The sequence below is a fragment of the Microcaecilia unicolor genome, chromosome 2 (genome assembly GCF_901765095.1).
Source record: "Microcaecilia unicolor chromosome 2, aMicUni1.1, whole genome shotgun sequence".
In the NCBI taxonomy this organism is placed as follows: Eukaryota; Metazoa; Chordata; class Amphibia; order Gymnophiona; family Siphonopidae; genus Microcaecilia; species Microcaecilia unicolor.
Genome location: NC_044032.1, coordinates 510,045,830 through 510,070,140, shown reverse-complemented (window position 1 = coordinate 510,070,140; position 24,311 = coordinate 510,045,830). Strand labels below are relative to the sequence as shown.

The window sequence follows — 24,311 nt, the reverse complement described above, 5'->3', positions numbered from 1 at the left end:
AGGCCAAAAGGCAAGGCCCGAAACTGGAAATGTTTTCCCAACACCGCAAACCGCAGAAACTTCTGGTGCGGGGGCCAAATTGGTATGTGCAAGTAAGCTTCTTTCAGGTCCAGAGACGTGAGAAACTCTCCTGGCTGTACCGCCACAATGACGGAGCGCAGGGTTTCTATGTGAAAATGCTGCACTCTTAAGGACTTGTTTAGCTCTTTTAAGTCCAGGATCGGGTGAAAAGACCCGCCTTTTCGTGGCACCACAAAGTAAATGGAGTAGCGGCCTAGACCTTGTTCGGCGGGAGGCATCGGGGTCACAGCCCCTATCTGGCACAGACTGTGCAAAGTCTCCTCTACCGCTGCCCGTTTGGCGGCAGAACCGCATCGGGACTCCACAAACACGTCTCTCACCGGGGCATCGAATTCTATTCAGTATCCGTCTCTGATCAGGTCCAAGACCCACTGATCTGCGGAGAATTTGGCCCACTCCTTGAAAAAGAGGGAAAGTTTTCCTCCGATGACAGGAAACGAGGAGGGGGCCGGCGCACCTTCATTGAGAGGGTCGCCCCTGAACCGGCAGCTGCGGAACGTTTGTCTGAGCGAAAGGAGTTTCTCTGTTGAAAGTGGGCACGCGAAGTGAACCCAGCAGCACGCCCCGGGCGGTACCTTATAGCTTCACGGAAGCGAAGTATGTAAGAGGAGCGGACCGCCTGACCCTTAGAGGAAGGCTTCGGCCTATCTTCGGGCAAGCGCTGAGGTTTGGAATCCCCCAGGCCTTTAACAATGTTTTCCAGCTCCTCACCAAACAGGAGAAGGCCTTGAAAGGGCAACTTCACCAACCTTTGCTTAGAGGCCATGTCCGCCGCCCAATGTCATAGCCAAAGAGTGTGGCGAGCCGCCACTGCTACAGCCATTTGTTTAGCCGAAGCTCTGACCATATCATAAAGGGCGTCAGCCAAAAAGGACAAGGCCGACTCCATCCGTGGAGCCACTTCAGATAAGGTCTCCGCTCCATCACCGTGCTGTTCCACTGCCTGCTGTAACCAAGCCAGGCAGGGTCTAGCAGCATAACAACTGCATGCAGACGCCTGAACAGTGAGACCTGCCAAATCAAAGGACAGCTTCAGAGCTGAATCAAGCCTGCGGTCTTGAATATCCTTCAGGGCAACACCTCCTTCAACAGGGAGGATAGTTCTCTTTGTCACAGACGTGACCAGGGCATCCACTTTAGGCATTGCAAAGTGAGCCAAATGTTCCTCACTCAGAGGGTATAATTGCCCCATAGCCCTGGCAACCTTCAAAGGTCCCTCGGGGTCAGCCTATTGAGCTGAAATAAGCTCTTGGATGGAGTCATGCAAAGGAAAGGCTCGAGCAGGCTTTCTGGTACTAGCCATCCTTGGATTAACAGAGGAGGCTGTGCCACTCCCAGGATCTTCAATCGAGAGGGCTTGTAAGGCATCTGAAATAAGTGCCGGCAGCTCCTCGCGGTGGAAAATCCTCACCGCAGACGGATCATTACTACTACTACTACTATTTAGCATTTCTATAGCGCTACAAGGTATACGCAGCGCTGCACAAACATAGAAGAAAGACAGTCCCTGCTCAAAGAGCTTACAATCATCAAGCTCCTGTGGCAATTCTGCACCCGACTCTGGCTCCTCAGCCCAAGAAGTTCTGCCAGACCCCTCAGAATCCTCATAGCCCCCCCCCCCCCGGACTCAGGGCTCTCCGTCGCAACGGAGGCCACGCCATGTGGAAAATCCAAAATGTCGTCCGCTGCCAGCTCAGAGCGCAAAAGATCGCCGCTTGCCATGCTCGGGCCGGCTCTACCGTCTGTACAGCATGAATTACAGAGTCCCGCTGCTGATTTGCGCTTGCCACATTTAGATCAGTGCTTTACAGTCTCCGCAGCCATCGCCGAAAACGTCAGTAAAATTCAAAAATGGCGGTTCGCGCTAAAAACGTCCCAATTGTGGGCCCACCCCGGAGGAGTCAGAAAACACTCTTACCTCACTAGACCGAGTATCACAGCTCCGGTCCTGCAGAAGAATCTCAAGGAAAAAAAACCTCTTTTCCAAGATCGCTGCGCTAAAGCGCGACGCAACTTTAATTATTTATTTATTTATTTATTTATTTTAACGCTGTGAGGAAAGCAGAGGCAAAAGAGGTAAATAAAAACACTCTGGAGGCTCAGACAAGTGGGAAAGGCATGGAAAGGCGAACCAATGTGCCTGCATCCACTGAGTGGGAAAGGACAGGGAAAAGCAAGCTAATATGTCCACATCCACGGGGGCATGGGTAAGACAGGGAAAGGGCTGACCTATGTGCCTTCAAAGTGAAGCTGCTATAGCCTCTAACACCCCGGCTATCAACTGGCAAGCCAGGAGCCACCCCCAGGCAGATTTTTGATGGAGCTCGAAGAAGCTGCAGCCACCCTGCTTGGGGAGATAAAGAATACTGAAGAGGCAGTGGAGCTGGCTGGCCATGAGGCACTGTGAAAAATTGAGTGCTCTATCTCCGCCTGCTGGTTGATGGACACAACCCATACGTAATGGCTTCATCTGCTTGATGACAAGGAATGGTGCTTTTAATGATATTCTGGATGTTTTCTATAGAGGCATTTTCCTACGGCACTCATGATTTTGGGTGTCCGATAGACATCAGATCCATAAATAACATTACTGCACGTAATTTTATGTTCTTTGTAGGGTATCCTATGTAGTAGTTCTTTTTTCAATGGGACACTGATGTTCCAGAATACATGTGGATATAACAAAAGAGAGGGAATGAAGTACAAACTAAAGTCCAAACAAAAAAACACAGCACCACGGGCCTTTAAAAATGGAACACAGTTCTTTAATAAATGAGCCTTGACAAAAAGACCCGACACGGGCCGTGTTTCGGTGACTAGCACCTGCATCAGGGGTCACAGTGATGACGTGGAAAACTTGGGGAATAACTCGAATATATTCCTCTACAATATATTATTCCTTACCCCAAGTCTCATATAGTAAAGCTACAAAGCACCAAGGCACTTTCACTTTCTGTATCCAATCGGATGTCAAGGCTCATTCATTAAAGAACTGTGTTCCATTTTTAAAGGCCCGTGGTGCTGTTTTTTTTGTCCAGAATACATGTGGGGCATACCTTGGTAGGGAGTCTGGTTTATACTTTATACGCAACTTTAATTATTTATTTATTTATTTATTTATTTTAACGCTGTGAGGAAAGCAGAGGCAAAAGAGGTAAATAAAAACACTCTGGAGGCTCAGATAAGTGGGAAAGGCATGGAAAGGCGAACCAATGTGCCTGCATCCACTGAGTGGGAAAGGACAGGGAAAAGCAAGCTAATATGTCCACATCCACGGGGGCATGGGTAAGACAGGGAAAGGGCTGACCTATGTGCCTTCAAAGTGAAGCTGCTATAGCCTCTAACACCCCGGCTATCAACTGGCAAGCCAGGAGCCACCCCCAGGCAGATTTTTGATGGAGCTCGAAGAAGCTGCAGCCACCCTGCTTGGGGAGATAAAGAATACTGAAGAGGCAGTGGAGCTGGCTGGCCATGAGGCACTGTGAAAAATTGAGTGCTCTATCTCCGCCTGCTGGTTGATGGACACAACCCATACGTAATGGCTTCATCTGCTTGATGACAAGGAATGGTGCTTTTAATGATATTCTGGATGTTTTCTATAGAGGCATTTTTCCTACGGCACTCATGATTTTGGGTGTCCGATAGACATCAGATCCATAAATAACATTACTGCACGTAATTTTATGTTCTTTGTAGGGTATCCTATGTAGTAGTTCTTTTTTCAATGGGACACTGATGTTCCAGAATACATGTGGATATAACAAAAGAGAGGGAATGAAGTACATACTAAAGTCCAAACAAAAAAACACAGCACCACGGGCCTTTAAAAATGGAACACAGTTCTTTAATAAATGAGCCTTGACAAAAAGACCCGACACGGGCCGTGTTTCGGTGACTAGCACCTGCATCAGGGGTCACAGTGATGACGTGGAAAACTTGGGGAATAACTCGAATATATTCCTCTACAATATATTATTCCTTACCCCACGTCTCATATAGTAAAAGCTACAAAGCACCAAGGCACTTTCACTTTCTGTATCCAATCGGATGTCAAGGCTCATTCATTAAAGAACTGTGTTCCATTTTTAAAGGCCCGTGGTGCTGTTTTTTTTGTCCAGAATACATGTGGGGCATACCTTGGTAGGGAGTCTGGTTTATACTTCTGTTTTACTTTAATTATATAATTTTTCCCCTTTGCTTTAGTTCACTTCCTTTCCCTCCTTTTAAATGTTCCTTTGCCATCCCTTGCGTTTATGTTCCTAGGTTTGCTTCTGTCTTTGACCAGCAGTCAAGTCCTACAAAGAATATCATCAGCCCCAGATGCCAAAATATGTCAGGCCTCCAAGAAAGTTGAGAATTTTCACTGGGTATTGTTTTGTGGATTATTTTGTACTTTGCAGTTGTAAAGAACTGGATTCTGAAATCCTGCTAGTTGGCCACTGTTCTTTTTTGTTCTAGATTTGTCTGCTGCAGTGAATTTGCCTCTCCTTGATTTTGGGGAAAAATTACTTTTTTCAGGTATTACAATTAGATTTGAACTCATTCATTTACTTGTAGGGCTTTCGATGTTCTCAGTTCAATTTTTTTTATATAAAGAATATCTGCTGAGAATAAGGGAATGGATCATTTTAAGTCTATCAATTTAGCTACAATATTAGAGACCTTTGTGGAGGAGACCATTTGGTGGTCAGCCCTCACTGCTTCTTTTGCACTGGTCCCAGACAGAGATATGAGCTTGAAGCATTTCTTTGGCGTTCTGGCAGCTTTATTTCATGGTTACAGGATTCAATGATGTGAAGAGAATTTTTACACTTATGGGCTACGGTTCTAAATATGAGGTTGTTTCAGAATCCTAGACGTGTTTGATGAAGTTCAATGGATGAGACTAATTTCTTTTTTGAACCAGCTCATCTCCTAGACTTGATCCAGATATAAGAAGATCGGTCTCAATAATGGGCAAATTTGAAGTCAAACTTCATCAAGTTATGGGGAACAAGTGATACAGGGCTTGTTGGGATTGATATAAAATTAAAAAGAAAAATTCCTGTATTCAGAGCTGGCTTTCCCTTGTATTGTGTAAGTAATTAAAGAAAGGCCTTAGTTAATAAGTTACTATTGGAATGTATTTTTTTCCTTCTATGTAACTTTAAAAACTTGATAAAAAGAAGGTTTACACCGACTCTAATCAACAATGATATTTCATTTCTCTTTCTGTATGCAGTCCATGTCGGAAGCTACATATCCAAGAAAACCATAAACACACTTACTCTGCTGTTTTCGGACAACCATACTGAGGTCCTCCACAGGTTCCTCAGATACAATGTCAGCTGCCGTATCTAATAACTGAGGATAAAATTGAGAAAAAAAAATCAGTGATGACCACAGTAAAGAAGATAAGTTAATAAATGAGCCTCTTGGACTCAAATTGAAAATACATAACAAACATATGCCATAACTGATCAACTACCAAAGGAAGTAGAATTTTTCTCCCTGAAGCAGTCTCCATTTCTTGGCCTGATGAACACACATTCAGCATGATTTCCTGACTACTGAGAGTCTCCCCTACTAACCTATAGCCAAGACTCCTGGTTTCTCATAAATCCAAATACAGCTGCCTTGTGTTCTACCACACACTTCATGCTGCACTCAAAAAGTACCAAAGTTTTGCAACACAGATATTGGAAAGAGTGAATGTGTATGAAGAAGAGAGGAGCAAGGGCTGTCTATAAGACAGAAGAATAGAAGACTGCACACAGAACAAGCTGAAAGAAAGAAAAAATAAAATGGGACCTAGGAATGGTATAACGCTTAAGCCAAAAACAAGAACTGTAGCAAGGGAAAAGCCTCCCCCCCTCCCCCCCCGTTGCCATACTCTAATGCTGACACAGCCCATTCAAAATGAATGGGCTATGTTGGCAATGCTGTGCGACAGTTACCATGCGGCTTAGTAAACAGGAGGATAAGAAAACAGAATGGGTAATAGAAAAATTTAGAAATAGAAGAAATGTGGGAAGAGTAATAAAGAAAAGGATAGAGAAATTTACACAACAAGAAAGAAATTAAAATAAATGTTTTATTAAAGACTGCTACATTATAGGGAAGACCAGGAACACCAAAATTTCCTCACCTCCAAAGAGCTGATCAGCAGCATAGAGACATTTCATTTCAATTAGTAACATCGTCCCAAAAAGGACATTCAAACCATTTTTACAAAAAGCATTGCTTCTCACCTGTAACAGATGTTTTTCATAGACAGTACAAGAAAGTGGTATCATTCAACAGTGATGGAATAGAACAGCTCTCCTGGAGCTCAGACCTACTACACAGTTCTGAATATGTATGTTCCTTCTTGCATGCAATTGTCTCCTCACTCATTTAGTTCTATAGCTCAAGGAGGAACAAAATGTTCAGGGAGGTAAAAAGACTGAGATGTATTTTCAAAGCACTAGTGCTAGTACAAGGGTGGGCAACCTGTGGCCCCCAAACCATGGGAAGTATACACAGAAAATCTTAACCACAGTTCTAGCGATATTAAATACTGTATTTTACAAACTGTTTCAGAATACCCACTCTAACAGTTTGTTTTTATCATTTTTAGTTAAATTGTTACTTATTTATGTATCACAGATCTATAAAGCTCTGTAGATTTCCATTTCTGGCATTAGGTAATGTTGCAGTCCACTAGGGGTAGTAGTGACATTCCTGCAGTCCTCCGTGTATAAAGGTTGCCCACCCCTGTGCTAGCAGAATACCTCACCTGAGCCACACATAGAAAAATACAGACAGACCCTCATCAAATAGAATATGTGACACACTAGAAATACAAATATGCAAACAAAATCTTTGGAAACTGCACAAATTCAGATTCTACATGCAATGCAACACTGGAAAAAGAAAAATGCATTTCCTCTTACTTTGTTCAAACTACAAATGTATCAGAGATGCACTAAAGAATGCGAAGGAAAAACCCTTCATAATACTGGGGCAAACAGGTGAAACAGCATCTATAGCAGTAAAATATGTTGCAGCTTACCTGCAGGCAAGAAATCTAATTTATCCAAGTGCTAAAGAAATGCAACCTAACCAAGGACAGTATTTTTTATTTATAGCATTTGTATCCCACATTTTCCCACCTACTTGCAGGCTCAATGTGGCTTACATTATGCCGTGATGGCGATCACCATTCCGGGTACAGAATTTCAAATGATAATACATTTAGGTGCATACATTCATGGTACGGGAGAGTACATTTTGGTATTGCATACAAATGATTTTGCATTAAGTGCATACATACATGGTTCAGAGGAATGCATTATGGCATTGCATAGAGGTTTCTAAGTGATAAAGTGAGTTGTAGCATATGTTAGGTCATCGACTATAGAGATGTCGTTATCAATTTAGGAAAAAGATTGGTAGTGCATATTGTGTAGCTTTCTTTAATAGCAGTGAGGTTAATCAGTCAAGCGGCAAGAGTTCAGTTTTGTCCAACACTAGAAACTTGGAACTATTTGTTACTCTCTTCCAGTACCATGTAGTTCCATGGTTTAATCATGGTAACGTATTACTTTGGCAATACATGTCAAATATCACACCAATAAAGTTATCTGGATCAAAAGCTTCCGAGGACTACAGTAGAGCAGTAGTACCCTCTTCCGACAGAAAGTCAGTTTAACCAACTGCACCATTCAGGGGGCCATTCCTGAACCAATCAATGGAAGGTACTACCATAGCTTACAGACATATCAACAAATATTCTTTCGTAAACAGAATTTTTTTTAATGATGTGCCTTGTTTCAGCTCTAGAATTTATTTTTAATTTAATCCCATAACTATTATACACCTACTGGTTTCTTTCTCCTTTGCCTTTGGATCTTCAAAGCCCTCTTCAGATTTTCCACTTGCGCTTCATCATCTAAAAACGCCTGTGTGAAGTTTAATTCAGGAAGAAAAAAAATATGGCTTCAAATAATGTCCACAACAGTAACATGGCAACCACAGTACTTTACCCGCCTACAACATAGAAATTAAAACTAAACCCCCTTCTCTTAAAAATATATTTCCACAGTTTCTACCATATTTTCTGAGCTATAAATGAATCCAGGACTATTGCTTATGGGTACAACCAGGGCAACTAACCTCAGTGGCCTGGATCTCGCCCACCTTCCCGTGTTATAAGGGGAGCCCATGCCTGCCTGAAGTTGTGAGGCACAGCCTACAGATAAAGCTTTGGGGTCTTCTTCCCAGTTTCTGACCTGAACCCCGTTGCACATATAGCACCAGCCCTGAATGCATCTGATCTGCAAACTAAACACGATGATTTGCACAGTTAACTCCTTATGTATCTATCCTCACCTAGGAAACCAGGTCGATGATTGGAGCTGTGGCATTGGCATAAAGCACAAAGATTTTGCATAAATTGTAAGGCTTCAACCAGAGATACTGAGTCACATGCATTCGACCACTCTCACACGGCGAACACTCTTAGCGTGCAGACCGGGGGGGGGGGGGGGGGGGGGGGGGTCGGGTTCAGTCCCGTTCCGTCCCCACCCCGTGGTCTGCCATCTCTTCTTTCCTCCGCTCTCCCCGGTCCAGCATGTTTCCCCCTCGCCTCCCCGTCTACGATCCTGCACAATCCCCCACCTCAATTTTAAGCGCCTTCCCCATCCTACCTTTAAACTCATCATGCCTGAAGTCTCCCACCACCAATCCCGCCGAGTGCCTTGCCTCTCCAGCTGGCGCCTGCGTTCCACCGGCCCGCCCCCTCTGACGCAACTTCTCTCCCTCCAAGGAGATTGGATGAAAACAGGAGATAGGATGACGTCAAAAAGTTGAAAAGTCAATAGGCTAGCCTCTGTTTCCCCTTTTCCGCGTAGCCGTCATCCCAATACATTCAACAACAAAGCAAACAAACCTATGAGCTGCTGAATCCGCGTTGTCGTTCTTTTTGTTCGTAGCATTTTTATTTAATCTCACTTTTATTTTCAAGCATAGCAGCTTGTGCAGAATATGATGTGCACAGAGGAAGTATAATAACGGAATAACTTTTCATAGGTAGAGTATCACTAGAAATCAAACAAAATAAAACATGGAAAAGAAAATAAGATGATACCTTTTTTATTGGACATAACTTAATACATTTCTTCATTAGCTTTCGAAGGTTGCCCTTTTTCGTCAGATCGGAAATAAGCAAATGTGTTAGCAGATAGTATATATAAGAGAAACATCAAATCATTACTTTGACAGTCTGACAGAGTGGGAGGGTGGGGGTATGCATGGGGACATCAAAGCATTTCATTGATATTCTAACAGGATGGATGTTGGTAGGTGAGAGGAGGGTGATAAACAGAGAAATACAACTTTATGGTTTATAACATAGGTAGAGTAGCAATTTGTTATAAACTGTAATCAGTGTGTCTTTTGGAGAGGCTGGATATAGGGACACCCTAACACGTTATATTTGTGCAGAGATTCTTTTTCTCCTGGTAAAGGGCCACTAAAACAGACATCATGTTATGAGAATCAGCTGCTCACCATTTAGAGTTTCTATTTATTTACAGGGCTTTTTTTGAAGGGGTACTGATTACCCACACTTTTTCCATTCTTTGCTAAATTTTTTTTTCTTTTTGGGTACATTTGTACCCTGTGCTTTCCCACTCATGGCAGGCTCAATGTGGCTTACATGGGGCAATGGAGAGTTAAGTGACTTGCCCAGAGTCACAAGGAGCTGCCTGTGCCTGAAGTGGGAATTGAATTCAGTTCCTCAGTTTGCTAGGACCAAAGTCCACCACCCTAACCACTAGGCCACTCCATACACCCATGGTTCCCCAATTTTAATGAAAGCTCAGCCTCTACACACCAATTGTGCTTTGTCATAGATTCTGTGACTGGTTGCAGAGGGCCTGGTTGTTGTGGGGTGGGTCCCTCAGTGATCACCCTACCCCGGGCCAGGCACTTGAGTACCGGCACCTTTTTCGCTTATTTATGACATTTATAGCCCACATCAAACGTAAATTAGGTTGAAACCTGGAAGCATTTAAAATCTTTGTTTTTCCAGTGCCTTGATCAAAAGAAAAAGATGGCATGTGGAAACTTGCTCCTTTTGTATTGTGGATTGCAGTGGTATATTATAAAAATGCACTTGATATTTTTTATTACTACTATTTAAAAGACAGATATTGAATAATGAGGGCAGAGCTACCTTCATGCAGAAGTCCAGAGTCAGTCTTAGGGCCCTGTTTACTAAGGAACGTTAAGAGTTTTTAACGCACATATAATTTGCGCTTGCGGTATGTAGGCGCCTATAGGGATAGTGTAGGCACGTACATGGTTAACGCGCGTTAAAAACGCTAATGTGCCTATTATGCAGCTTAGTAAATAGAGCCCTAAATGTGCTAATGTTGTCCAGTTCAGCACACTATTAGCTGCCAAGTTCATACAAAGTTAATTATGTTCAATGGAAAATAAATCTGTTGGCTCAGGCTGCTTGCTATGTGAATATTCCATCACTGTTTCATTATTGCTACCAAAGTATTACATGCACATGGTTTTGCTTTTTAAACCCAAAGGTGAATCCTAAGGGTGATGGAACAATTTGGTATAAACTGTTGTTTCTGACTTTACTTATTTTGGACTGCTTTGGGTTCTGCTGATCTGTACATCTGCTGTCTGGAATTTTGGAAGATAGAAATGAGAAAGTAAACATTTTTGGATGTACTCTGGAAGTTGCTGTTTACTTTTGCAATGTGTGTATGGATGCTTGTTCTGGTGTATGAATGTGATAATATTTGAATAACTATCCAGCTTATTTTCGAAAGAGAAAGACGCCCATATTTCGACCCAAATCGGGAGATGGGCACCTTTCTCCTGTGGGCACCCAAATCAGTACACCGTCCCCTACAGCCTTGACAGAATTTAGTTGCTCATGCTCAGCTTAACCTTTTTTTTCTCACAGGAAAGAAAATAGACATTTTGTTTTCTTTTTCTTATAATATTTTTCTTTCAAAAGGATACCCCTTATGGCCTAGATGTTGAGAGTGTAGAATTCGCCTCCTTGCACCTGCCTGAGGGTGTCTCCAGAATTTTGATGGCTTCCAGGAAAGATTCCAATAAGAGGTGTTCCTCTTTTAAATGGAAAAGGTTTGCTGTCTGGTGTGAGGGCAAGGCACTAGATCTGCTTACTTGTCCTACACAAAAGCTGCTTGTACACCTCCTACACCTCTGAGTCTGGTTTAAAAAACATCCATGTAAGGGTTCACTCTCTGCAATCAGTGACTATTATATTCATGTGGAGGACGAGCTCATCTTTGTACAGCCTCCAATTGTTCACTTTATGAGAGGTTTGATGTTGGCAAACTCTCCTCATCAAACCTCCCACAGAGTCTTGGGATCTCAATGTCATCCTCCCCCAGCTGATGAAAGCTCATTTTAGGCCACTAGACTCCTGTCAGCTGAAGTACCAGACCTGGAAGGTCCTGTTTTTGTTGGCAATCACTTCAGCTCACAAAGTGAGTGAGCTTCAGGCCCTAGTAGCTGATCCACCTTATACTAAATTTCATCATAACAGGCCAGTCTTTATCTGGAGTGGATTAAAGCCCATAGACAATCCATGCAGCTTTTTATTTCTTTTGATCCTAACAGGATGGGGATAGCCATCAGTAAGCACACTTTATACAACTGACTAGCAGATTACATCTCCTTCATTTATACTGAGGCTGGGCTGACTCTGGAGCATCATGTCACAGTTCATAATATCAGAGCTATGGCTGTTTCGGTAGACCACTTGAGGTCAGCTTCCATTGAGGAGATTTGCAAGGCTGCAATGTGGTCTTCAGTTCACACATTCACATCTCATTACTGCCTCGAGCAAGATATCCAATGTGACAGCTGGTTTGGTCAGAGAGTCCTACAGAATTTGTTTGGTGTTTAGAAAAAGATGTAGGTGTCATTATAGACAATACGCTGATATATTCTAACCAGCGTGCGGTAGCAGCCAAAAAAAGCAAACAGGATGCTAGGAATTATTAGGAAAGGGATGGTAAATAAGAACAAGAATACTATACGCGGTATAATCGAAAGCCGAACTTGGACGTTTTCAACTGCACTTCATCGCGGAAGCGTACAAAGTTGACGGGGGCGTGTCGGAGGCGTGGTGAAGGCGGGACTGGGGCGTGGTTATCACCCGAACAGAGATGGGCGCCTTTCGCCGATAATGGAAAAAAAGTATGCGTTTGTAGCTAGAATTTAAGGCACTTTTCCTGGACCCTGTTTTTTCACGAATAAGGCCCCAAAAAGTGCCCTAAATGACCAGATTACTACCAGAGGGAATCGGGGATGACCTCCCCTGACTCCCCCATTGGTCACTAACCCCCTCCCACCACAAAAAATGATGTTTCACAACTTTTTATTTTCACCCTCAAATGTCATACCCACCTCCCTGGCAGCAGTATGCAGGTCCCTGGAGCAGTTGTTAGGGGGTGCAGTGGACTTCAGGCAGGTGGACCCAGGCCCATCCCCCTCCTACCTGTTACAATTGTGCTGCTTAATGCTTAGTCGTCCAACCCCCCCCCCCAAACCCACTGTACCCACATGTAGGTGCCCCCCTTCACCCCTTAGGGCTATAGTAATGGTGTAGACTTGTGGGCAGTGGGTTTTGAGGGGGATTTGGGGGGCTCAACACACAAGGGAAGGGTGCTATGCACCTGGGAGCTCTTTTACCTTTTTTTTGTTTTTGTAAAAGTGCCCCCTAGGGTGCCCGGTTGGTGTCCTGGCATGTGAGGGGGACCAGTGCACTACGACTCCTGGCCCCCTCCCATGAACAAATGCCTTGCATTTATTCGTTTTTGAGCTGGGCGCTTTCATTTTCCATTATCACTGAAAAACAAAAACGCCCAGCTCACAAATTGTCGAATAAAACATGGACGTCTATTTTTTTTCAAAAATACGGTTTGGTCTGCCCCTCCACGGACCCGTTCTCGGAGATAAACGCCCATGGAGATAGACGTTTTCGTTCAATTATGCCCCTCCACAATGCTTCTGTATCACTCCATGGGGTGACCTCACCTTGAGTATTGTGTTCAATTCTGTTCACTGTATCTCAAAAAGGATATAGCAGAATTAGGTTCAAAGAAGAGCGACCAAAATGATAAAGGGGATGAGGAAAGGCTAAAGAGGCTTGGAAAAGAGACTGCTGAGGGGGGATATGATTGAAGTCTACAAAATCCTGATTGGTGTAGAACTGGTAAAAGTGAATAAATTCAAAGACCAGGGGACACATTAAAATTACATACAAATACTTTTAAAACAAATAGGAGGAATTAATTTTTCACTCAAAGAATAGTTAAACCTTGGAACTCGTTGCCGGAGGATGTGGTAACAGCGGTTAGTGTATCTGGGTTTTAAAATGGTTTGGACAAGGTCCTGGAGGAATAGTCCACTGTCTGTTATTGAGATAGACATCGGAGAAGCCATTGCTTACCGTGTGATTGGTAGCATGTAATATTGCTACTACTTGAGTTTCTGCTAGGTACTTGTCACCTGGATTGGCCACTGTTGGAAGCAGGATACTGGGCCCAGTATGGCTAGTCTTATGTTCTTATGTAAACTACAGGCTTATGCTCAAGTACTGCTACATCATACCCCATCTGACACAGGAGTTCCAGTTTGGGGGGGGGGGGGGTGTAGAAGGTCAGGGCATGGAAATGCTTGTGTGTAGAGGGCTGTGTTTAAAGGCCCTACACTGGCATGGAGTCTGATTGTAACTTGGACCTGGGTCTGGGAAGAGATAGGGCAGCAGCAGTGGGGGGCAGGGAAGAGGAGATTCTGCTCTCCTGCTGTGCTGCATTCCCCCAAATGCTGCTTTCCTGCGCAAGTTCTGCTTGCATCCCTAGACAAGGAACAGTATGGTGGTGTAATATTGGTTAATCTATTTTGGGAAGAGATCTGATGCCATTAGTTAAAGTTTATCTAGGTTGGGAGGATGGAGGGGGGGGGGGGGCTCTCCTACCCACCCTTACTGCTTGTGTTCTATCTAAGGTCTCTCTTTGGTCTCAATAGCTACTGTCACTGCAATATTTATTTATTTGGATTTTTGCTCACACGTTTTTCAGTAGTAGCTCAAGGTGAGTTACATTCAGGTACACTAGATAATAGACTATATTTCCACCCCTAGATGTTACCTCCAAAGCTAATCAGGAAGGAACTAGAAGCTGTTGCTGAGTCACCCAAAAGGGCCAAACCAAAGGGGAATGTCCTTTTGAGGCCCTTTGGGAGTTGAAATTGTGAGATGCCTCTTCTCCTGCTGGATACCAGGCTTAATAGTTCACACTAGACCTTCTTTCTATTGTGACCATGATTTTAATCTTTTTTTATCACTTTGGTTATTTCCTCAATCTTTGAACTAGTTCATAAATTTGTAAAATAATTTATTTTGAAACTGTAAAACTATTTTTATTTTCTGGGGATTCCATTTTAACTTGAGTATTGGGTTGGTAATATTCCTCAATTAAACTTCACCATGAATTTTCTAGCACTTTTATGGATATCCTAAGGAACAAAGCCAATCTACAGTAGCGAAACTAGTTCAGAAGACATCACAGCATAGGATCACAGCTACAAATCAAGTAGCACCTCACAATGCTAGAGTGGTAAAGACCAAACTCTGGTAAGGAAACCAGGCAAGGACCGTGTATATATACATATCTAGTAGGAAAAAGAGAGGAAGTGGTGGCTATCGAGTGGAAAATACTGACCAAACCAATCAGGTGGTACAAACTGTCATCTCCTGGTAGGAGGACAGGTTCACTCTAGTTAGGTTATTGTAGAGACTGAATCACCTGCAGGCTGGCAATGGAATTTCATTCTGTAGCAGGGGTTCTCAACCCAATCCTTGGGACACACCAAGCCAGTCTGGTTTTCAAGATACCCACAATGAATATGCATGAGATAGATTTGCATATAATGGATACAGTGCATACAAATCTATCTCATGCAAATTCATTGTGGATATCTTGGAAACCAGACTGGCTTGGTATGTTCCGAGGACTGGGTTGAGAATCCCTGCTCAACAGAGACCTGAAACTGATATGAATTTAGATTCTATCATGGTACCTGTTAGGTTAGTAAGATGACAGAAGTGATTACCAGTGATTTTTAGGGGTTATTTATGATGTTAAAAGGGTGCAGCCTTACTGTAAGAGAGCACTGGACTGAGGAAGGGGTGGAGGTGAGAAAGGTATTATTGTATTCCATACTGAATGTATTATGCAACTCATCCTGATTGTTTTATGCATTAGACTGGAGATAAATATGAGATAAATTTGTAACATTTTCATAGTATGAATGATTCAGATCATTTCTTGTTGGAAAAATGCAAACTGCCAGATGAAATGATTCCTTTTCTCATTCTTGGCAACTAACTTGTGGAGTTCCCCAAGACTTCAATCTATTTCCAATCTTATTTAACATTTACAGGACACCACTGGGGACATTAATCAGAAAACATGATGTTAACTGCCAAGTCTGTGCAGACAATGTTAAACTATATATCACATTTGCAGATACTCAAACTGGTTGGCTGTTTTTACCAGATCAAAAATTTAAAACTTAATGCCACAAAGACTAAAATCTTCCTGTCAGATATATTTCCTAAGGAATAAAGGATACAGGCATCATCTTGGATGAATATGCTCAGATATTTAAGGACCAAATCCATTGCTTGGGAGTGATATCTTCACCTTGGAAATCAGAATGTGGAGTCCCTCAGGGATCTCCTCTTTCACCATCCCTGTTCAATTTAATGATGATGCCATTGGCCAAAACATTAGCAAACAAGGGCCTTAATCCTTTCATTTATGCAGATGATGTTACGATTTATATCCCATTTAAACATGACCTAACAGAAATTACTAAAGCAATAAACGATAGCTTCCATATAATGAATTCATGGGTGGATGCTTTTAAATTAAAACTCAATGCTGAGAAAACACAATGTCTCATTCTTTCATCACAACACAATAAGTACAAACCCACTAAGTTAAAAATCCCTAGCTTTACTCTACCCGTCTCAGATACTTTGAAAATTTTAGGAGTTACAATTGACCACAACCTTACATTAGAAAACCATGCGAAAATCATAACAAAGAAAATGTTCAATTCCATGTGGAAACTTAAAAGAATTAAACCTTTCTTCCCAAGAGAAGCATTCTCCAGACTGATGAAATCATTGGTGTTATGCCAACTAGACTACTGCAATGCCATCTATGCTGGGTGCAAAGAACAAATTATTAAAAAACTTCAAACTGCACAGAACACGGCAGCCAGACTCATATTTGGCAAAATGAAATATGAAAGTGCTAGTCCCTTACGAGAAAAACTACACTGGCTCCCTTTAAAAGAACGGATCACTTTTAAGGTTTGCACCCTGGTTCATAAGATAATCCACAGTGAGGCTCCAGGATATATGTCAGACCTTATTGACCTACCAACAAGGAACTCTACCAGCTCATCACGAACATTCCTGAATCTCCACTACCCAAACTGTAAGGGACTGAAAAATAAATTAACATATGCATCCAGCTTCTCTTACATATGCACGCAAATTTGGAATGAATTACCAAAATCCATAAAAATAACACACGACATCATGACCTTCCATAAAATATTGAAAACTTATTTATTTAAGAAAGCATACAATAACAACTCCTCATAAATTCAAATTAACAAAACGCAATTATACAACATGTATTCTCTGTATCTCAACTGTTTTGCTAATTATCTTGATTTCCAGTTTAATGATCCTAATTGTTCAAGCTATTTTTTGAAAGTTTAACCTATTACCTTTAGCTCTTATCATAGGACGAACTTTCCTCTTGTAACCTAACCTAATCTGTCCTTTTGCCCCAACTATGTATTTCTCCTATCCGGAACTGGTAATCACCACTTGCGGAATTATGTAAGCCACATTGAGCCTGCAAATAGGTGGGAAATGTGGGATGCAAATGTTATAAATAAATAAATAAATAAAATTATTGGTAGTCAACTTTCACTGGCGTCTCAAATACCTCATATATCTTGACTAGTTTTTTTTATCCGTATAAGAACCTATGAGAACATAAGAGTTGCCCTACTAGATCAGACCAAGGGTCCTTCAAGTTCAGTATCCTGTTCCAACATTGGCCAGTCCAGGTCACAAGTACCTGCAGGGTCCATAAGTACATAAGTATATAAGTATTGCCATATTGGGAAAGACCAAAGGTCCATCAAGCCCAGCATCCTGTTTCCAACAGTGGCCAATCCAGGTCACAAATACCTGGCAGGATTCCAAAAAAGTACAAACATTCTATACTGCTTATCCCAGAAATAGTGGATTTTCCCCAAGTCCATTTAATAATGGTCTATGGGCTTTTTCTTTAGGAAGCCGTCCAAACCTTTTTAAAACTCCGCTAAGCTAACCGCCTTTACCACATTCTCTGGCAACTAATTGAAGAGTTTATTTATTTATTTGTTACATTTATATTCCAACATTTTCCCACCTATTTGTAGGCTCAATGTGGCTTACATAGTACCGGAGAGGTGTTACAGACTCCGTTGTAAACAAATACAAAGTGATGTTGTGGTAAGATAAAGTTCATGTGGCACAGCTACACTAGGGAATCGTACAACGGAAGAATTGTGTTATGTTCATTACGTTCTTTAGTTTTGTTGTGTTGCAGAGATCAGGCATTTATGTTGGATTGGTAGGGTATATGCCTTTTTAAACAGGTTAGTTTTTAGTGTTTTCCAGAAGTTTAGGTGGTCGTTCGTAGTTTTCAAGGCTTTTGGTAATGCTTTCCACAGTTGTGTGCTTATGTAGGAAAAACTGGACGCTTAAGTTGATTTGTATTTGAGTCCTTTGCAGCTTGGGTAGTGCAGATTTAGGTACATGTGTGTTGATTCAGATGTGTTTCTAGTTGGTAGGTCGATCAAGTCTGTCATGTATCCTGGAGCTTCACCGAAGATAATTTTGTGAACCAGAGTGCAGATTTTGAAAGTTATGCGTTCTTTGATTGGGAGCCAGTGTAGTTTTTCGCAAAGGGGTTTTGCACTTTCAAATCGTGTTTTTCCGAAGGTAAGCCTAGCTGCTGTGTTTTGAGCGGCTGAAGTTTCTTTAAGGTTTATTCTTTGCATCCCACATAAATTCCATTGCAGTAGTCTACATGGCTTAGTACCATTGATTGTATCAGGTTGCAAAATGTTCCTCTCTGGAAGAATTTTCATGCATTTGAGTTTCTACATTGAGTGGAACATTTTCTTTGTTGTGGATGTCACTTGGCTCTCTAGTGTTAAGTTGTGGTCCATTGTAACGCTGAGGATTTTCAGGCTGTCTGACATAGGGAGGGTGTAATCTGGGGTGTTGATAATTGTGGGGTTATCCACGCTGTGTAGGGATGAGAGGATGAGACAGTGTGTTTTTTCTTTGTTTAGTTTTAGTTGAAATGCATTTGCCCAAGAGTCCATGATGTTCAAGCTGATCTTGATTTCATTGGTGATTTCTGTCAGTTTAGATTTGTAAGGAATGAATATTGTGACATCGTCTGCATAGATGAAAGGGTTAAGGCCTTGGTTGGATAAGGACTTGGCTAGTGGGGTCATCATTAGGTTGAAGAGGATCGGAGATAGCGGTGATCCTTGTGGTACTCCACAGTCTGCTTTCCATGGTGATGATATGTTTGAGTTTGATTTTATTTGATATGTTCTTGTGGTTAGGAAACCCTTGATCCAGCTAAGAATGTTTCCACCAATCCCAACCTTATCTAGTAATCTTATTAATATATTATGGTTTGCCATGTCGAATGCACTAGACATGTCGAATTGGAAGAGGAGGATGCTTTTCCCTATTGCTATTTCCTACTTGAATTTGGCTAGGAGATTGAGTAGTACTGTTTCTGTGCTGTGGAGGGGGCGGAAACCTGATTGTGATTCGTGTAATATTGAGAATTTGTTTATATAATCTGTAAGTTGTTTGGCTACCATGCTTTCCATCGGTTTGACTGACAGTGGAATGGATGCTACTGGACGGTAGTTAGTGATTTCATTAGTTTTTTTCTTAGTGTCTTTTGGTATCGGAGTGAGTAGGATATTGCCATTTTCCTTAGGGAAGAGACCTTGCTGAAGCATGTAGTTTAGGTGGGATATGAGGTCTGCTATGAAGCGGTCAGGGGCGGATTTTATTAGGTAGTTGGGACAGGTATCTAGTTTACAGTGAGTGTTGGAGAACCTGCTGATCGCCTGTGCAACTACATCAACGGTAAGGAGGGCGAATTTTAACCACGTTCGGTCAGCCGGGTATTTTCCAGTGGTTGGGTCCAACTCATTAAGGAAGATTTCAATGTTGGTGATGTCCTGAGGTAGCGTGTTGTGTAGGTTTGCAATTTTTTCGTTGAAATCATGTTTATCTACTCTTGAATGGCACCTGCCATGATGTAATATTGTAAGCCACATTGAGCCTGCAAATAGGTGGGAAAATGTGGGATACAAGTGCAACAAATAAATAAATACTTAGCAAGTTTGTCTGCAGATGGGATGTCTTTATTCGATATAGTGGCCAAGTTGATGTCTAGGAGTTTGTTCACGAGTTGGTATAATTTCTTTGTGTCTTTGTAATCTGTCCCTATTTAACTTTATAGTATGATCTTTTGGTCTGTCTTATTGCGTATTTGTATTTTCTTTGTGATTGTTTCCATTTGTTGAGTGTGTGTTCGTCTTTTGTTTTTCTCCATGCTCGTTCGAGTTTCCTGGATTGTGTTTTTAGGTTTTTCAGTTCATCATTGAACCATGGTATCGAGTTATGCTTACATGAAGTTCTTGTTCGTAAGGGTGCTATTTCACCTAGTATGCATTTGCATCTTTTATCCCATTCCTCGAGGTAATATATGGAGTCTGTTTGTGCTGTCCATTCATTGTTGTATGTTGCCAGAATGTTTTCGTGTCTACTTGACCTCTTGTGCTGTAGGATGTATGTTCTTGTATTTGGTATAATCCCTTCTTCAGCCAGTGTAGGGATAAATTTAATTTGTAGTGATCAGTCCAGGGTGTTTCTGTCCATTTAATATCTATTATTATTAGGTTCTGGTCTGTTGAAAGTTTATGTGAGATAAGATCAAGTGTGTGCCATTTGACGTGAGTTGCTCGCATTTGTGGCCATTTGAGATCCCATAGGTGGAGGAATTCCTTACATTCTCATGCGTTTATTGAGTTTGGGTCTTCTAAGTGAAGGTTGATGTCTCCTAATACTAGTACATTGGAGTTGGTAACACATGTGTTTGAAATGAAGTCCATGAAGTTAGTCTGGCCTTCGTTCCAATTACCTGGAGGTCTGTAAAACAAGACACAATTCAAATGATCGCGTAGGGTTTTGTTGTGGATTCTGATATGGAAAGTTGAGGTGTCATGGACTCGGCAGTGGTTTCGGTGGTAAAGTGGGATCGATAGATTAGTGCTATGCCTCCGCCTCTCTTTTCCTTTCTGGTCCAGTGTGTGATTTTGTATCCTGGAGGGCACAGGTCTAGGATTTTGGGGTCCTTTTGGTCGTGGATCCAGGTTTCATTGATGAAGAGTAGGTCAAGGTCTTCTGCCATGAGCCATGATCCAGTCTGTTAGTATTGCTGTTTTGTTTACTGCGGATCTGAGGTTGATGTAGCCCACTTGGATTGTTTGGAATGGGTCTTCTGCGTCTGGTGTTGTGTGGACTTTTATTAATTGTCGTTCCTTTGTTGAGGTGAAGAAAAATTGAGTAAAGAAAATTGAGTGAAGAAAAATTGAGTGAAGAAAAATTTTCTCCGATTCGTTTTAAATTTACTGCATTGTAGCTTCATCACATGCCCCCTAGTCCTAGTATTTTTGGAAAGCGTAAACAGACGCTTCACATCTACCCGTTCAACTCCACTCATTAGTTTATAGACCTCTATCATATCTCCCTTCAGCTGCCTTTTCTCCAAGCTGAAGAGCCCTAGCCGCTTTAGCCTTTCCTCATAGGGAAGTCATCCCATCCCCTTTATCATTTTTGTCGCCCTTCTCTGTACCTTTTCTAATTCCACTATCGGGCTCATTTTCAAAATATAAGGACGCCCATCTTTCAACATAAATCGGAAGATGGGCGTCCTCACAGGGTCATCCAAATCGGTATAATCGAAAGCCGATTTTGGACATCCCCAACTGCTTTCCATCGCAGGGACAGCCAAAGTTCAAGGGGGTGTATCGGAGGCGTAGCGATGCTGGGACTTGGGCGTGCCTAACACTTGGACATCCTCAACCCATAATCGAAAGAAATAAGGACGTCCCTGATGAACACTTGGACGACTTTACCTGGTCGTGTTTTTCTTACGACCAAGGCACAAAAAAGAACCCGAAATGACCAGATGACCACCGGAGAGAATCGGGTATGACCTTCCCTTACTCTCCTAGTGGTCACTAACCCCCCACCACCCTCAAAAAATATCTTTAAAAATATTTTGTGCCAGCCTCTATGCCAGCCTCAGATGTCATACTCAGGTCTATGACAGCAGTATGCAGGTCCCTGGAGCAGATTTAGTGGGTGCAGTGCACTTCAAGCAGGCGGACTCAGGTACATCCCCTCACCTGTTACGTTTGTGGAGGAAGCAGCGAGCCCTCCAAAACCCACCAGAAACCCATTGTACCCACATCTAGGTGCCCCCTTCACCCATAAGGGCTATGGTACTGGTGTACAGTTGTGGGTAGTGGGTTTTGGGGGGGGGGGTTCAGGGGAATGGAATGAGTAGACGTGAATCGCTTGTTTACTCTTTCCATAAATACTAGGACTAAGGGGTTTGCAATGAAGCTACAAAGTAGTAATTTTAAAATGAATCAGAGAAAATACTACATTCAATGTGTAATTTAACTTTGGAATTCTTTGCCAGAGAATGTGGTAAAAGCAGTTAGCTTAGCGGGGTTTAAAAAAGGTTTGGATAGCTTTCTAAAAGAAAAGTCCATAAGTCATTATTAAAATGGACTTGGGAAAATCCACTGCTTATTTCTAGGATAAGCAGCATAAAATATATTGTACTGTTCTTGGGATTTTGCCAGGTATTTGTGATCTGGATTGGCCACTGTTGGAAACAGGATACTGGGCTTGATGGACCTTTGGTCTGTCCCAGTATGACAACACTTATGTACTTATTTTTAGCGCACACTAAAAATGCTAGCTCGCCTTTGTAAAAGGTCCCATAAAAACAAATATCTTATAAGTTTGAGACAAATGCCCTGCTTTCTAGAATGGGAAACTATGGCAGTAGCAATTCATGCTTTTGTAACATCATGAATGGACCACAACTCTTTGTTGGTCTTCCAAAAATGCTTCCATGAACTGCAACTGGTACAAAACACTACAGCCAGGTTAAGTGGCAAAACATTATGTTGCCGTATCTCATCTGTTGTGAATACCCTCCAATGGTTCCCAGTAGGGAAAAGAATTATATTTAAAATTGTTTCACTGGTACACAAGATGTTGCATGGCACTGCTGCTGTGCAGTTTGCAGTATATTAAAAAAATGTAATCTAATACACCTAAAAAATCGGCGCAGAAATCAGTGCCAACTATGCATAATATATAAGCGGCGCCTAGAGTTAGGCAGTGGTAGAGGGGCTTCTGTGTTTCAATGACTCAGAGGGCTATGCTGAAGGGTTACCCATATCAGACAGGTCTCTGAGGAGAAACCAGACAAAGAGTGTCCCAAACTAGGGAGAGTGGAAAGATGGCGACCTGAAGCTCGTACGCTCAACGGCCCAGCTGTCCTCTGAAGTTCTGTCTTTGTTTACTTGAAATTTCCTCTCTGCAACTGCAGTTACCTTAACTGAGAAGAAGAGGACAATCGGGGGTCAGTCGCTGATGGCCAGAGTTTTGTCCCCTGTGCAGCAAGTGTGGGACCTGTGCGTGACGAGCTGCTCAGAGATGATTGGGTTGGTGAGTCCTTTGATTAGAACCGGCAAAGGAGCGTCAACGCTCTTGGACCTGGAAACAACTTCATCGCTCCCGAATCATTTAACCACCATGTCCAAAGGAGTGCAGGAGTGAGTTAGTCCATGCTGAAATGGAAGCCGTTTACAGCTGAACCTGAGTCAGCGGAAAATGATGATAGACCAGAAATTTGAAGAAAATGAATATTATTACAGATGATTAATATTGTTTTCCCAGAGTTCCGGGTATGACTCCTGAAGATTTCCTCAGAAATATTTCCTGAAACTTTTGTTATTTTCCTTTGTAATGATTCCTCTTAGTAATATAAATTATTACTTAGTAATATTAATTCAAAAGTAGTGAAGCCTGTGAAACTGTGGGATTACCTTAATCAGTGGGAATTGGATTAGAGACTCAAGTGTTCGCATTGTTAAATCATTTCTGGTTTTAGAAGAGAAAAAATGAAACTAGGTGTATTATTTCTACTAATATTGGACAATAAGTATGTTTCCAATGAAATAAACTGAATATACACCGTTTTGGGTTTGAAGAAGCCAACCAGACAGACGATCAATGTAGAATAATGATTCAGATAAATAATAACTGGGGATAATCAAGTTAATACCACGTTTTTTCTGTTTACTGTTGTTTAATTGATCTGTCTCGTTTCACTCTCCCTATTTTGTGTTCTAAGGAAGAGTATAGAATTATCTGATTGAAATAATTCTTTTGTATTACTTTCTCTGTATTTCTAGCAAGTTATTTTATTGCTTGTAAATTTGAATTCTTATAAATTAAAAAAAACAAAACAAATACAAGAGCACTTACCACCTCCTATTTAGGAGGAACTAAGGTCTTTCACGTTACGTCAGCTTATTTAGTTAGCATATGCTAATTTCATCATGCTAGCTCCATAGCACTTCCACACCTATTCTCCACCTCTACACGTTCCCTCCCAAAAGAATACTGTGCAGTTAGCATGGACAAATGGGAAAAATAACACAAAATGCTGTATTGGCTCCTGTGTTAGGCCATTTTCCTGTGCTAAGCATGTGTTAGTGCTTTGGGTTCTGATATCCTGGGGAACTGGGTTTGATTCCCACTACCGCTCCTTGTGACCCTGGGCAAGTCACTTAGCAATCCATTGCCCAAGGTACAAAAAACCCCCCAGATACCTTAGATTCTGATCCCACTAGGGACAGAGAATGTACCTGCATATACATCCTGATTCTGTAAAGGTCGCAAATTAATTGTGCGCACAGATTTAGGCATATTGACAATT

At 42.0% G+C, this 24,311-nt stretch overlaps 1 protein-coding gene across 5 annotated transcripts in view; it reads right to left on the bottom strand.

Annotated features, from left to right (window-relative positions):
* Nucleotides 1–8,844, bottom strand: part of CC2D2A (coiled-coil and C2 domain containing 2A) — a 237,142-nt gene extending 228,298 nt beyond the window's left edge. For 4 of the 5 annotated variants that reach the window (XR_003940710.1, XM_030191203.1, XM_030191206.1 and 1 more), the window contains exons 1-3: nt 8,751–8,844; nt 7,926–8,003; nt 5,349–5,424 (exon numbers count right to left, since the gene is read on the bottom strand). Coding sequence is in view for 4 of the 5 variants with exons in the window: in XM_030191203.1 (XP_030047063.1) it covers nt 5,349–5,424; nt 7,926–8,003; nt 8,751–8,765 (169 nt within the window). In the remaining variant the exon portion in view is untranslated. Of the gene's footprint in view, nt 1–5,348; nt 5,425–7,925; nt 8,004–8,433; nt 8,484–8,750 lie in introns of those variants that run through there. The other variant, XM_030191205.1, reaches the window with a different exon arrangement.
* Nucleotides 8,845–24,311: the final 15,467 nt, after the last annotated feature.